Here is a 15,738-nt window from a genome sequence, read left to right on the forward strand (position 1 = left end):
AAAAAAAAAAAAAAAAAAAATTAAAATTCAAAATTTGAAACGGCTTCGGAAACCGGCTGTTTCCGAAACTTTTTTCAGACCCTACGCCTGGAACTCCTAGACCCTACGCCCGAACCCTAAGCCCGAACCGGCGGGAATCGGGCGGTTTTGTGTCAGGAACCTGGCGGTTTTGTGTCAGGAACCGCCGGTTTTCTGACACAAACCGCCGGTTTCCGACACAAACCGGCGGTTAACCGTGCTTTTTCAGACCTACCCCCTGCAACCCTCGGAACCTATCGGCGAACGGCTACTTTTTCCGGTTAACCGGTTAACCGGCGGCGGTTCCGAACCGGCGGTTAACCGCCGGTTCCGGTTGCATATTTCTTGAACCGTAACCGAACCGTAAAAATCGTGTAACCGGATTTCGAACCGGAACCGTCGTCCGATTCCGGTTCCGGTTCCGAACCGCCGGTTAACCGGCGGTCCGGTTTGGTTTGGCCATGTCTAATTGGGATGCTGCTGGAAGAACTCATATATCATGCGCAACCGATGTGTTAGCAATAGGTTCAAACAACGATAGACGCATGCGGAAACAAGGGAGTATTATCTAATCATGCTTTAAAATTTCTTGAAATATGTTTATTTTTATTTTATTTATACAAATCGTAAAATATAATATTTGATCATGTTTGAGTTTAAGCATATACCTCACATTTACCATAATTAAATATTTACGTACTAAATATATAACTAATTTTCATCATTACATATTGAATTGTTCATATGTTAATTTTATCAGCAATTGCCCGATTAGCCCGGTGGGCTAGCCTGAAACCCGAATACTTACTAAGCAATTGCCCGATTAGCCCGGTGGGCTAGCCTGAAACCCGAATACTTACTAAGGTTGAACTTTTATTACCCGATACAAATCACAACCAAATTAACCCCGCATCCGGTTGACCCGCAATCCGAGTAGAATTAGCCCGAAACCCGCTTTGCTGACCTGATTGACATCCCTACCCCAACATAATAAAATTAAGCACTATACTAGTTAAAAAATTAAATAATCACAACATCAATTTAACAAACTTGCTAGGACCTCCACTAAATATTTAGCTTAGTTCACGGATTGAGATTCAAATGCATAAAAAACAATAGAAGTTCGATATATTGACTTTGTGTTAAGCTTTTATACATTACAATGGTCGTTGAGAACTTACATTTCCTGCCAAAAATATTCAACGTAACTCAGATCTTTCCGGTAGTCGACAATTTAAACCACCGGAAATTATCATGTACAAGAAAGAAGTAAGAGCTATATTACATTTATAGTCACTGGTCAAAAGGACTGAGAAAGATTTCTGATGCAAAAATGATTTTCTGGTGTAAGTTTTTTGATCTCTCAACTCAAGCACATATGAAATGTTGATTGCCTTTTTTATCAAACGCTTTGTCGTTGATGGCCGTTTGTTATCATTAACTTCCTGGCATCATCTTCTTCATACAGCATGACTGACTTTTGACGATACAGTTCGTCTCTGAACAAGCAGAAAGGCAATCACCAGAAAGATGTAAAAGAGATGTCAAGTAAAGCTCTAATTTAGTGCAGCCATCGAAATTTAATCGTGATCTAACTCTATATTAGGCCTTTCACACACAAACATATATAACTAGGCATTGGAAAATTCAATTTAGTTACCTGAGACAAGTCCACACTGAATCGTAATAAAGAACTCCTGCAATCTTGCGTCTTCTCCTTTCTCTCTGACCATCTTCTGCACGCTTGATCACAGGCAACTGTTTGATTCCCTTTGCCTCCATCAGCTGCTTGGCCATTGTCAGATCAGTATCTGGATAGCAAATCAAAGGTCCACATTCTCGCCCATTATAGCTTATCCCACGAGTTAAGATAGAGGAAATAGTGCAAGTATTTACCTGCAAAAGGATTCGCAAGAAAGTCCATCATACATCAGCAACCATTTGCAAACAAGAACCAATTGGACACGAAAGAGAAGCGACAAACAGAGATTTGTATCTAAAATGGATTTTCATTTGAGATCACTGAGAAAATGAAAATAGCATACATCTGCTGAATCACTGCTAGAAGAGTCACCAAATCTTTTCGTCAACCAGCGTTTGATATCCCCATCTGTCAAGATTCCTTCTAGAAAATCTTCATCTTCAACCACAAGAAGACAATCATGCTGACCATCACGCATGCAACTCAGGGCCTCCCTCACAGTTTGGTTCGGGGATATCTTTAAGAAGTTGCTTGACATTGCCTGTGAAACCTGATAGAGTAGAAAAAACATCATTTAAATTGATTTCTGTGAAGAAAAGATTACCAAAAAGCAATGCATAAGGTAAAAATATGCACTACTTGGCTTTATTAGATGAATGACTTCGAAAGGTAAAGGAAAAGGATGAACCTTCATATTTTCCAGTAAAATGTCAACATCTATTTGTTTATGACCACTAAAGTTTTCAATGGCAGAGAGTTCTATATCATTTCTGTGACTAGTTCGCCTCCAAACATCATCATCCTTGTCTTCCCTAGGTGAAACAGCAGAATAACCTCTCGGAGAAATCTTTGTATTCAATGCCTCTGACTCTTTTGGCTGAGTTGTCACAGAGGGCACCCATATTGCCAATCCAACTGCACCCTGTTGCAATAAGTAAAATCAAGGAACTTATTGTAAAATGATGCTCGTTAAATTTAAAATGAGCACCCAAAAAATGGTTTATTATATCATAGTAAACCATTCAAAGGCCACTTAATAGGGAAACAATCAATAAGTATGGCTTCTATTCATTTATAACCTCACATACAAGGTAAAAATATTGCAGGTTATGGATATATATATGAGTTTAGGGAATGTTACATAACAATTTTAAAGCATATTATATTACTTATATTTTAGAAACTATTGACACAAATGAAAACTGATAATGCAACAAAAATTATTTAAATTTTAGAAACAATTTCATTTTAGGGAAGCATGATGATATAGAACGGTATCTTAATTCTGAGCAAGATTATTTACCATGAGTGGAAGCAAGATTCTGTAATCTCTGGTGAGCTCAAACAGAAGAAGAACCGAAGTTAAAGGTACTGAGCAGACTGAGGCTAATGTTGCAGCCATTCCCACCTAGAGTAGCGTTCAAAGTGTCATTGGTAAAGGAAATAGTTCGATGGCATTTACCAAAAGATATATTCGAAAGATGTACAGTCAAGAAGAAAGCCATAGAGCATATTACCAGAGCATAGGCCTGTGGCTCAGCAACAGCAGTGTTTCCGGGAATAGCAGTGTTGATAATCTCACCAGCACAGCCACCAAATACGGCACCCACAGCAGCACCAATCATCAAACTTGGGGCATATAAGCCACCAACGAGGCCAGATCCCCTACATAGTGCAGTAGCAACAACTTTTGCTGCAGCTAATTGAGCAAGTAGCCAGATTCCTGGTGCTGAAGCAGTTTTTCCAGTACGTAATATCTCATCAACATTGGTGAACCCCCAATACAATATTCCCGGATATTTAAGTGCTATTAGACCAGCTCCTAAACCTCCTAGAGCAGGGCAGACTACATCTGGAAGCCCATACTTTTCTTTGATAAACTGAAATATGTTTGTGAACCAATCCAGCAAGCGAGTGAAAGCCACACTTACAACTCCACATAGCATCCCCAGTATTAGATACAATGGTAGCTCTGAGCAATGATTTTGAGAATCCAATGGTCAGATATATATTCACACTCAGCAAGATACAACAGTTAACTTTTGCTCATACATCGGTAGTTAAACTTTGCTTTTCAATCAAATTTATTATGTGAAAGGTCTATCTATTAAAGAATCAATGAGACTCAGCAAAAGACAGGTTTTTCATGCTGGACAATGGAGAAGCAATTAAGTATTTGAACTTGTTGGAAAGAAGATCTCTACCAAAGGCAATAATCAAACAAAAATCAAGGAAAACCAAATCAAGAGAATATTTACTAGAATCAGAATAAATCTTACATGTATAGCTAGAATTGGATCCTATAAAAGATTGTGTAACAATCAGAAGAAAATTATCTAATCCAATACAATGTGGCCCTTAAATTATATTAATGTCTTTTATTTTCCGCATTCTACTTTTTATCAGAACTCGTTTTCACTAGTAATGAACAAATTTAAATCATTAGTTAACGGAAGCATTCTGCTAGTATTTAGAATTTATAATGGGAATGCAGTAGAGGAATCATCCTGCTATATAACCAGGAGCCCACCACATTCTCTGTATGCTAAAAATGTGGTGTAAACACCGAGGTTAATACTACCTCCATCCCTTAAAAATAGAAACTATTTCCATTTTGGTCTATTTAAAAATAGAAACTAAATAAACTTTCTATTTTAGGAAGTGGTCCCCACAATCCACTAAAACTACTTCTACTACCTTTTCTTTTCCGGTCTATTACTTTACCCAATTTTTCTCTCCTTCTCTTACTTTACCAATTGTGTATTAAAACCAATGCCGTTTCAAAAGTTTCTAATTTTCAAGGAGGGAGGTAGTAATTCTTTTCTTACTTACCATACAAGCCAAGATCAAGAAAAATAGAAAAAGATATATGTGTGTGGCTTGATAAACTAATTCATACTGAAAATTCACATCAGAGCTATTCATGAGTATTCACAAGATTGTCAGACAGCAGGCCCAAATATTATTTTCAAAATCTAGAATCAGATCAAATACCAGCAGCAGATTTCAAATCATACGTGGGCACTGTGAAAGCTTGTTTCTCCCCAAGAACAGCATTTGATACAGTTGATGAGACAACTGAGGCCAAAATTATCATTGCTGTCGTAAATGGAGGAGAGTTTTCAGCACTGAGAGGCCTCAAAACCGTTTCAATAGCAAAGAAACATCCAGCAACAGCTGCATTAAAACCTGTGGTACACATGGAGAATACAATGAGATAGGGCTTTAATAAAGATTAAAAAAACTATTGAAGTGGACGCAATAGTTAATAATCCCATCTTTTCATACTCAACCAATACCGTATGCAGCAGTAAGTAACAAAGACCAAATACTCATGAAGATTCCAAGGAAGACCTTCCCAAACCCAAAAGAATACAAATGTTAAAAAGGCAAGAAGAGAAGAAACAACATCAACACTAACACAAACGGGTGACATTCAAAAACTTAATACATACTACATAGATGTGATAAAAAAGAATAGATGTGATAAAAAGATCAAAGAAGATAAAGACGTGGGGATACCAGAAGAAATTCCAGCAGCCGCACCAGCAGCAACAAGAGCAATTTTCCTTTCTCTATTGTTCTCCATCATCAGTGAGAATCCATTGGCACATGATTTTCCAATATCAACGCTAGGGCCTTCAGGACCTAAAGAACAACCAGTTCCTAAGGTCACACCAGCCTGGACAGCCTTCAGTACAGGAAAGATTGCAGCAAACACATCTAAGCCTTGTTCTTGTGAAGAAGTAGATTGCTTTATTTGACCCAATATTTCTAGAAGTCCATGCAAAACACCTACAATAACTCCACCTAAAACTGGTATTAAAAGTATACGGTGCCAAGTATCAGTTAGCCTTTGAAGCCGAAGCCAAGCAGCACCTTCGTTTGGGGTGCCAGCCCATGCCCATTCATGTACCACATGTACCTGAATTAAAATAAAATTAAATAAACAAAATTCAGACATTTATGATGAAATAAATTAGGTTCCGATCTACTAAACTAATCTAAGATTAAAAAAGGACTGATGACCAGATGAGTGCTTCACAGATAACACCTGTTTATGAAGTTAAAACTTCTTCTGCATAATTATGTTATAATAAAATGTCTTAGCAAGTTTTTCCATCAAATCATTTCCGAGTTTTAAACTGATTAAATGTTCAATGAAAGCTTGCAATGCAGTTAATATCATGAAAGTTCACAATGCACTTGACCAGTTTTTGAACAATATAAAAGTTATACCATATCTGCAAACGAATCAGCCACCATGCTAGCCATTATATCGGATAATTCGAAATTCCAAAAGTATTTGGAAGTTGAATAATTCAATATTTACTACACTGAGTTCTCTATTTGGTACTAACAACATTCATCCTAGTACCCTAAAGAATTAACAGGGCACCAATATAAGCATATATCTATCTAACTAATTTATTGCAACTAACTCATAGCGTTGAATCTACATCACATAGCAAGACTTTCCCCTTCATATAACTCTGTCATTCATTACTCACAAAAAAAAAAAAAAGATTCCCAGCTAACAAAATCTATAATAAGATTGAGGAAAAACAGTCAATCCAACAAAAAAAAGCATTAAAAATCAAAACTTGAACTAACCCCGCGATTAAAAATGGCAACAAAGAGGCCGGTAGCAACGCCGAGGAGGCAGCCGATAAGCAGCAATGCCCACTCGGGAGGCGCGCCGTCCCCGAGCGAATCATCGGAGGCGGCAATAGGGCGATGAGAAGGCGAGGGAGAGGAGGGGGGAGAAGAGGAAACGCGGTGGTGGACGGTCAATCGGCGGCCGGAAGCGCTGAGGCCGCGATCGAGGCGCTTCAAGAGATCGGAGGCGAGGCTGGTTTGGGGGGATTGAGAGGGGCCGTGCTCCAGATCGTCGTCGGAATTGGAGCGCAATAGAATGGCGCGATCGTTGTAGTCGGCGGCCGACGACATAGCTCGAGATCACCTCCGGTCTCCGGCTCCCCTTAATGAAGAAGAGACATCCCCTCCATCGCTCGGGGTTTGGAGATTTTGACCCCTTTTCACGTTTTCTTTTTCTTTTTCTTTTTCTTTTTCTTTTTCTCTATCAATTTGGGGAAATATAACATCTCAAAATATACTGATTTGTTATCCGCTAATTACCGTTTTTTCTCGAAAAGGAAAATTATCTAAAACTATGTTACATTATGGAGTAGTACATGTATATACCGAAATTATTTCAAATATTCAATATTCAAAGTATTTAACCAATATTTTAAGTTTTCAATCTTATACACTATGTTAAGTTAACGATTAATAAACAGTGTATTAGTGTATTAACAACGGAGTATTAAGTAACAGGACCGTTGTATATTCAGGTTACCGATGGTGTTATATGTTAAATGATGCTGTTATAATTTATTGAGAAGAAGTCAATATAGTCACATGGTTTCTTTGTGGTTAGGGATGCTTTTCCTTTAGGAGTCGTTTGGTTATTATGATTCGTCGAGTTATTAATCTTTATCCGGATGATACCCACTATTTGGTTACATTGATATTTATTCCGGTGGCCAGTTTTAATAAGCAAGGCCCTCACTGTTCATCTACATTTCAGCGTATATGTATCTGTATTTGTTCATCTGATTATTACCATTCATTGGACGACGTGCCCGATACATTCAATTTTTGTCCCAACTACCCTTCACCCCCTCTCCATTTTGAAATAAAGGGGTCAAACTTAGAAAATCGTTTCACACCCCATTCATTCTTGAAGATTTTTCAGAGAAACAAGGGCCAACGACGATCTCGCCCAACACAACCGATTCGTCCGTAGTTAGGTAGTTTCACGATTTTAATCGAAACTGGTCAAATTTCTGGACGTTTTCTTATGGATTTTGGTCGAATCATGTTTCGCATCTTGTTACGGAAGATTTTGTAAATTGTGTGTCATATTAACAACCATATGCTATTCGAGTTGTGGCAATCTGATTTAATTACATATTTGGAAAAATGCCCATATTTTTTTGAAAATACAAGAGACTTTTTGATATTTTGGGTTTATAGTGAGCATATTTGGGTTTGAAATTGGTTAATCTCCCTTTTTTTGTGAATGATGCATCAATTTTGGGTATTTAGAGGGTCAATCTCAGTTTTTTAATACGGACTGCATCAGTTGATTTTGGTTTTTCTGTTCAAGCAAGCTTCCTGATTTAACTTGGATTAAATTTGTATATCATACAAATTTCTTAGCTTCAGTACATGTAAAATTTATCTAGATTATGTTTTTCTAGATTATGTTTTTGCAGTAAACTAAATCCTACTGATTGTATGCTTAGCTTCGATAACCCGTCTATTTCGATTATCCAACGCAGTGTATTTGATGATAGAAGATATAGTGAGTCTCTTCCGTATACAAGCGGTTATAATTGCGTACTTACAATTGAGGAGAAGAAGGTGATTTGGACGATGTGCGAGGCAGCGTCTCATTAGGTATTCATTAATAGATAGGGTGCCACCACATGTGAAGCATGTGAATAGGCTCGTATCTGTTAGTGACATAGACTGTTTTAATAACCTACATATGGATAGGAATGCATTTGATCGTTTGTGTATTCTTTTGAGAGATATTGGAGGTCTGCGAGATGGTAGCTATGTGTTATTGGATGAACAAGTAGCTATTTTTCTTAGCATTCTTGCCCATCACAAGAAAAATCGTATATTTGGCTATGATTTTATGCACTTCGGAGAAACAATATCATATTATGTTCATCTTATTTTAAGAGCGATCCTCAAGCTTCATTCAATTCTAGTGCCTCAACCTGAGCCAATGACCAACTCATGTGTTGATAATTGATAGAAACATTTTAAGGTAATGTCGTGTAATTAGGTATGGCTACTGATTTTTTTAATCTTACTGAAATTTTGTGTTCCATCTTAGGGGTATATTGGCGCATTGGACGAGACATATATAAATGTCCTCGTTAGTAATGCAGATAAGCCACGGTATTGAACTTGGAACGGAAAAATCTCTACTAACACTCTTGTTGCATGTGACCGCAACATGAGATTCTTATATTTTCTACCCGGGTAAGAAGGATCGGCGGGTGATTCTCGAGTGCTTAGATATGCAGTTAGTAGAGATGGGGGATTGAGGGTGCCCAAAGGTTGAATGAATTTCACAGCCTTTGCAACTATTTTGTTTCTAAAAAATATTTCATTTTGTTATACTAGTTCTTAAAATCACTTATTCGACTTTGGTCTTTTTTTAGGAAATTACTTTCTATCATTAAAATGGATACGCAAACTGCAAAGGATTCTTGACGCTGTACAAAAATTTTCGATATCACTTGAAGGAATGGGGCGTTGGCACTCAAAGACCCCAAAATGCGAGGGAGTTGTTTAATTTACGGCATAGTAAGGCTCGTAACGTTATCGAGCGAGCTTTTGCTGTTCTTAAGATGGGGTGGGGAATCCTAAGGAGTGCTAGTTTCTATCCGATTAAGATCCAAATCCGGATAGTAATGGCATGCTTCTTACTCCATAATTTCATTCAAGGGAAAATGAACAACGATCCCATAGAACAAAAAATTGATTCAGCAACACAGAATGCAGACAATGAGGAAGCTGGGGGAGATCTAGAATTCATAGACCAAGTTGAGACAAGTACATCATGGACTCAAATGCGGGATGAATTGGTTAATTCTATGCGGTCTAATGTGTGTATTTTGCATCAATCTCAGTTTAAGTTTTAAAAATTTTAGTTGCATATTTTGTCTCATTTATGGATTCTTAAGATTCTTATGCGACTTACTGACCCTTAACTCAAATATTTGTTGATGTTTTACAGCAAGCTAATGTCGACGTCCACTGAGGACAGAGACATGATACCCGAGTGTCACTGTGGTGGGGCAAGATGTCATTGTTTTGTGATGGAAAGGAAGCAACTCATAGTGGCAGATTCTTCTACAAATGTCCAACAAACGCAAAACATTCTGGGTCTTTTCTATGGTGTGACGATTATCATAGCCGTAATGGAGATGGGAAGCTTCCAAATTATGTATTGAATCAAGCTTGAAGTTCAGCTAAAGTAGCAGGCAACTCTGAATCTAAAAAAAACAAAAGGCTGTTAAACAATGTAAAAGAATGTGGTGTTTGTGGAAGATTTCAGGCTGAACTCCGGATGAACTATTTGTTGGTTGTGTCATGGGTATAATCTTGTTCTTGTTAGGTGTTGTGTTAGGGAAACTGTTCTAGTGTCTAATTCTGTTTGCAATCTGGAAGTTTATGTTAAAACTTGGTGCAACTAATTTTGGATTCTGGTTTATGTAATTGAACCATATTATTCTATTTTGTTAGGATCCATCTCCATTTCTGTTTAATGAAATGATCTCAGCATTTTCTATTCAATTGTATTGTTACTCCATTTTGTTAAATGTGCGTTATTAATATCGATGCAAATGCCACAGATCTTTTAATACAAAGATTTCTAAAAATGTGAAAGTGGTTAATGAAGCATTGAACTACATCTTCTTTTCATAGTAGCAGTTATCTAATAATGTGAATGGTGCTTTCAATCTTATTCCTAGGCATAATAGATGGAAGAATGGACGTAAATCTACCCAATGTAGGCTACACATCACAATTAAAATGGGTGGTTGCATGTCAAAAACTTAAGTTTTTAGTACTTGTGAATTCATGGAGATCTTTATGCAATAAATATGGACAATGTAGATATTCATCTCCACATTCCAGTTGGCACTCCATTGAATGTGTGTCTTTGAGAGTCCAATACATATTATCTATATATATCAACCATTTGGAGTTCCCGGATCTTACTTCCTTAAGCTCCTCTTGCATCGACAATGTTAGATAACATCTCCATTGAAAGCTCTTTCCTATATGATTCAAAGTGCAGTCATGAGATTAACTCGGTGCTTCTCGGTACATTGATACGTCTCAAACATGCTACCGGGTTCGAGGGAACCATGTTTCCCAGCCGTTTCTTCGTCGAGTCAAAGATCGCCATCGAGTTGAAGCCTGGCTACTCATTTGAGTGGTTCGAACTAGTTGATCGGCTTCACTTTATGGAAAACCGTTACAAGACTTTCAATGAGATCATTCGTTTGGAGGGAACCTACTGGGACGCTCCTAGCAACAAAGTCATTGTTGCAACTCCAAATTGGCATGACGAATTGGAGGTAAGTTCATTGCTGTATGTGTGGATATTTCATTCAAATTCTTGTCAACTCACGTATGTTGTTATGTTATTGCAGCGAAACCCCCTTCTCGGAGCCTATCACAAACGTGGTGACCCCGCTTACCCTCAACTATATGAGTTGTTTGCATTGAATTCCGTCAAAGAAGAGGCTGAGAAAACTTTCATCGTGCTATCAGATTCACCTCAGTCTGCACGCCATGATGCACCGGAGGTGATCGCACCGATTATTGACGGAGCTGAGGTGAATAGCAAGAATCCGTTCTCACTTTCCCGTCGCAAGCTCATGTTTGATGAAGGTGGCCCACTGGACCTGGAGTCAACCAACAAGAAGGAGGTGCGATACTATGTTCCCGACGCCAAAGGAAAGTCTCATGCGAGGGTTGAGAAAAAAGGCCCTCGTATATTATCCAGAGAATTCCCACCCAATAGTCCAAATTTGGCCTATTCGTGTGCGTCGTCCAGCCCACTTGCAATGCCGAGAATGCTCCATAAACCCAACATTTAGTAGTCGCGACAAGTTGCTGCCTTTCTTTGGTCCGACACCTCACGGTTATGAGTGGTGTCTTCATTATCGGACCGTAGCTTAGATTATCTACTACATTATGTATTGAAGGTCATTGTTCTTGCATAGCAATAACTATTTTCACTTAATGAAATGACATTTTTTGGCGCTATGTTTAAATTCTTTTGTTTAACACAATGAGTATTCTCATTTTGCTTCATTGAAACCAATGATTCTGTGTTCAAGTGTGTTAAATTTTTAATTATGTTGCCGCGGTGTATCATATGGGGTTATAGGAATTATGCTGGCTCGAAAAAGTGCATTAAAATGGGAGAATCTAGTGTTTATTGTGATAATTGAAGTGTGCACATAATATTGGAAAGATGATGTTAGAGCTAAGATTGATTTCTTAATTCCAATTTCATGCTTCATCGAAAGAGAATAGATCTTTCTCACATTCTTTATAATGACATAACAAAATATAATTTCAGCAAAGAAGGAGAAATAGGCAGACCCACCAACTCAATAGGAAGTGAAGATAGAAAGTCATATATCTATAAAAAACAGAGTAGTCATAACACAACATTTTGCCTGCCTACATAATAGAGTAGTCATATTGCCTGCCTAATTACATGCCAAATACAACCATAATAGAAGTAGTTCTCAAAAAGCAACTGTTGATATTAACCTACAAAAGATTATAGACTACCACACCGGCATGATATAACTGCAATTTACCAAAAGTGCATAGTTTTTTAAATAACAAAAGTAATCGGCGCAAGACAGATGGGTCAAAAGGCAGGCCATATTTTAAGCATTTGATCGGCTAGGGGCGAGCTTCCTTTTCCAAAGACTCGCTTCGCATATCCAAGTTTCGAAGCATCAGGGAGTCCTGTGAAAATCTCAAGTCTCGAGCTCTCCTTTCCAATGATGTCGCAAAGATCATAACTTTCATTCTCGGTCAGCTCTGGTATGTTGCCCAAATGACGGAAAATTTCCTGTCTGGCTTTCACCAAATCCATTTCATAGCCAATGCGGGCTGCCAAAGTATCCAAACGAGCGCTGGTGTTAGCGAACATCTTTCCTAACATTTGGACAAGACCATCATCATCAGAGCTGACTTTGCGCTTACGCTTGACCTTCGGTGGAACCTGAGTGTTTGCGTTTGCATTCTTCCCACTTTGTGCACTATTATCATCCAGCACATTGTTCCCAAAGGTTGCATGAACTTGATCGTATCCTATGAAATCTTCAAAGCTTGGAAGGTAATCGCTGCTCTCACCTATCTCCGTAACAGGCGCGCCGGGCAGACTGTCTCTAGCAGCTTCAGCTACCCCCTCGGCAGTCCTCCCAGTTGCCCTATCTTTCCCGAAGATCACCTTCTAATCCTCCCAGTAAGGCCACGCCTTTGTGCGCATTCCTCGGGCATGGCTGTCTTGCTGCAGAGAACCAGGACAATATCATTAGAAGTTATGTCAAATCATCTGTATAAGAGAATCGGTGTTCAAAAGATCACCTTCTAATCCTCCCAGTAAGGCCACGCCTTTGTGCGCATTCCCCGGGCATGGCTGTCTTGCTGCAGAGAACCAGGACAATATCATTAGAAGTTATGTCAAATCATCTGTATAAGAGAATCGGTGTTCAAAATTTGGATGTGAATCACATACCTTCACAATTTGATTCCATTGGTCATCCGAGCAATCAATTTTAAAATCATCCCCGTGCATGTTGAAACCAACTCCACTTCGATCAAGGATCATCGACAGTAGATTGTAGTTCCTTTTCAATGTTGTTTTCTTAGACTGGATATGTGGATTTGCTTTAATATCAGTTCTTGGAAACTCAGTTTGCAAACACTCTTCAATCTTGTTCAAATAGCCACCTAGGAAACCATTATCCGATTTCCATCCAAGAGCCACCAATTCCTTCAAAGCTGAGATGAGTACAGCTTCTTCGTGATCAGACCACGGACGACGCCCTGTGTCATTTCTCTGATACTAGGACCTCCTTCGGTATTGGCTGCTACCTAAGTCAAAATGAGTAACATAAAGCAATCAAATTACAAATAAAATGTGTAACTACTTAACTACGCTCAAAGTAGAGATCTGTGTATGTGTATAACGAACCACACCTTGTGAGCTTTGGCTACCATCAACATTGGGTGCATTTGTTCGAGGATCGACCATAGCTTTGAGTAATGAAAGAGCAGGAGTCGCAACAACCAACAAAAAAGTATTACGCGATGAAAGAGCAGGAGTTAAGTTACCACGCTATGAAACCAAAACTACACAATTAAGCTAAAATCACAAACAATCTCCAGTTGAAATTGACTCTTGATTTGTATTACGCGACACAACGAACGGCATACAAACATATGAACGATCTTAATAATGAACTAGGATGTCATGGTGGAAATTAAAACTGAAAATCCAAATCGAGATACACCGTTTATATCAACCAATCAACAACATACCGATAGAAACACACAATATAATCGAATGAGCTAACCTGAAATTCACCACCGAGATGCCCTAAGCGAGTCGCCGCAGGTTGGGGGAAATTTGTTGGGGACAACTGCGCGGGAATGAAAAAACAAAGGAGAGAGTCGTGGTATTAATATTTGGTGGATTATTGAAATAATGAGAAAACCCCAGGTGCAAAAAATTTATCACACAGTATGTCACTATATTAATACAATCAACCAAACAGCTGGATGAGCATTGTCTCATTTTAATAAATGTGCAACCAAACATCAGTAATGCTATGATTAGTTACATGCTTTGATTATAAACCAAATGGTGGCCCGAACATCTTCGTAACTCATGTTAACAACCAAACGACTCCTAAGAGTGCGTTTGATTGCCTTGTTAGTATATGATATGATAAGGTTGGTGAGTCCAATTTTGCATGATTGAGTCTTAGATAGTTATCTTGTTATAGTGTTTGGTTGCTATGTCAAAAATCTTAGTTTAGCTTAACTTTTGTTTGATTAAGCTACTTTAAACATTGGATACATATATGTTTTGTCGAAAATAATAAACATTGGATACATATATGTTTTGTCGAAAATAACCTCATTAGTTTTTATTTAAGACATTTTTGTCCTTATTGAATCCTATTTTGGTGCATATTCACCTTGATCTCTCCCTCACAGATTCACCTACTGAGCAACGAGAGAATTTGTTTTCACATGCAACGACCCGCACGAGGATTTTAGACTGCAAATCAACACTACCCAAAGATGAAATCAGACAATTAAACAGATAAATATTATATGAAGAAGAGGTTTATGAGCCAAGAAAAGTTTCAGGAGCCTTCTTCAGAAAATCAAGTCTGCTCTACTCTGTCTGCTTTACGTTAGCTTGGCAGCAGCTTGAGCCTTGCAAGCTTGTTGGACTTCAAAACAGTCATTTTCCACTCATCGTTGTGATCCCGTTTATCCATCTGCTTGTGCTTCTTGTAGGCCGGAGACTCTTCACCATCACTGGAAGAGTAACCATCATCCTCCAGCCTTCTCTTTTCAGGCAATGCATCAATAAGCTCTCGGTTGTCTTGGATTTTCCTAGCATCCTTTTTCTCCTTGGCTATCCCAAATACATCAAAGCATAGGCCTCACATTCCACTAATTTATTTTACTCACATTTTATTGTAAAATTAATAAATAAAAGTGAGACACATATTCCTAAAATATTCAATCAAATCAAACCAACTCTTAAGTCTCTAACCCCTAAAAATAAATAAAATATTCTCAAAATATTCAGTCAAATCAAACCAACTCTTAAGTATCTAAGACCATCGCCAACCATTTACACCAAACTCAAACCTATTTTTGAATATACATCATAACATGTAGTTTTACTCCAACCATTTACACTAAATTCAAAATTTACAGCATTTTTTAGTTTTTGTATCACAAAATTTCTGCAGTAACACTATATTTGATGTTATTTCACAAAAAATACCAAAGGATTTGAGTTTGGTATATGATTGGAGATGGTCTAACCCCTAAAAATATTTAAAATATGTGTGTATCACTTACATAGAGTTGTGATCAATGTCGAACCAATTTTAAAGACCGAACTAGAGATCAAATCTGGGCCATTAGATCTAGTTTTTTTGATGAGATGTGCTGCTGTGAAAATTTTTTCGGCTTCATTACAAGCCCATTTTACTTCATTATATAGGTTTATTACTTTATTCTGTACTTCAAATGCTTCTACACATCCTTCATTCCAATAATTTATTACATTATTCCATATGTTTATTAAACCATATTAGCGCCATGGCGTTGGTGATAGATATTGTAGAGAGAAAGAACGGCAC

The 15,738-nt window shown here is 38.0% G+C and overlaps 1 protein-coding gene and 1 long non-coding RNA gene across 3 annotated transcripts; one reads left to right on the forward strand and one right to left on the reverse strand.

The window, feature by feature from the left end:
• Positions 1-1,124: 1,124 nt before the first annotated feature.
• On the reverse strand, positions 1,125-6,787 carry LOC125214652 (chloride channel protein CLC-f). The gene is made up of 9 exons (XM_048115770.1): positions 6,335-6,787; positions 5,243-5,645; positions 4,715-4,909; positions 3,238-3,692; positions 3,024-3,128; positions 2,409-2,642; positions 2,064-2,270; positions 1,679-1,914; positions 1,125-1,517 (listed from the first exon to the last, which is right to left on the reverse strand). The coding sequence occupies exons 1-9, from the start codon at positions 6,668-6,670 to the stop codon at positions 1,421-1,423; spliced, it is 2,268 nt and encodes a 755-aa protein (XP_047971727.1). The 5' UTR covers positions 6,671-6,787; the 3' UTR covers positions 1,125-1,420.
• Positions 6,788-7,354: 567 nt separating this feature from the next.
• Positions 7,355-10,102, forward strand: LOC125216588. Of its 2 annotated transcripts, XR_007175429.1 has the most exons (4): positions 7,355-7,533; positions 8,068-8,185; positions 8,965-9,411; positions 9,543-10,102. It is a non-coding gene; the product is annotated as an uncharacterized LOC125216588 (long non-coding RNA). The 2 variants fall into 2 exon arrangements; XR_007175430.1 differs by lacking the exon at positions 8,965-9,411.
• The last annotated feature ends 5,636 nt before the right edge of the window (positions 10,103-15,738 follow it).

This window comes from Salvia hispanica, chromosome 3 (assembly GCF_023119035.1).
Source record: "Salvia hispanica cultivar TCC Black 2014 chromosome 3, UniMelb_Shisp_WGS_1.0, whole genome shotgun sequence".
Classification (NCBI taxonomy): Eukaryota; Viridiplantae; Streptophyta; class Magnoliopsida; order Lamiales; family Lamiaceae; genus Salvia; species Salvia hispanica.

Bases quoted from the DNA above. Each gene is read 5' to 3' on its own strand.
- LOC125214652 (XM_048115770.1), bottom strand. From the start codon at position 6,670: ATGTCGTCGGCCGCCGACTACAACGATCGCGCCATTCTATTGCGCTCC. The intron at 1,915-2,063 runs GTATGCTATTTT...ATCCTTTTGCAG, and splicing joins CTAGCAGTGATTCAGCAGAT to GTAAATACTTGCACTATTTC. The intron at 1,518-1,678 runs GTAACTAAATTG...CTGCTTGTTCAG, and splicing joins TCAGTGTGGACTTGTCTCAG to AGACGAACTGTATCGTCAAA.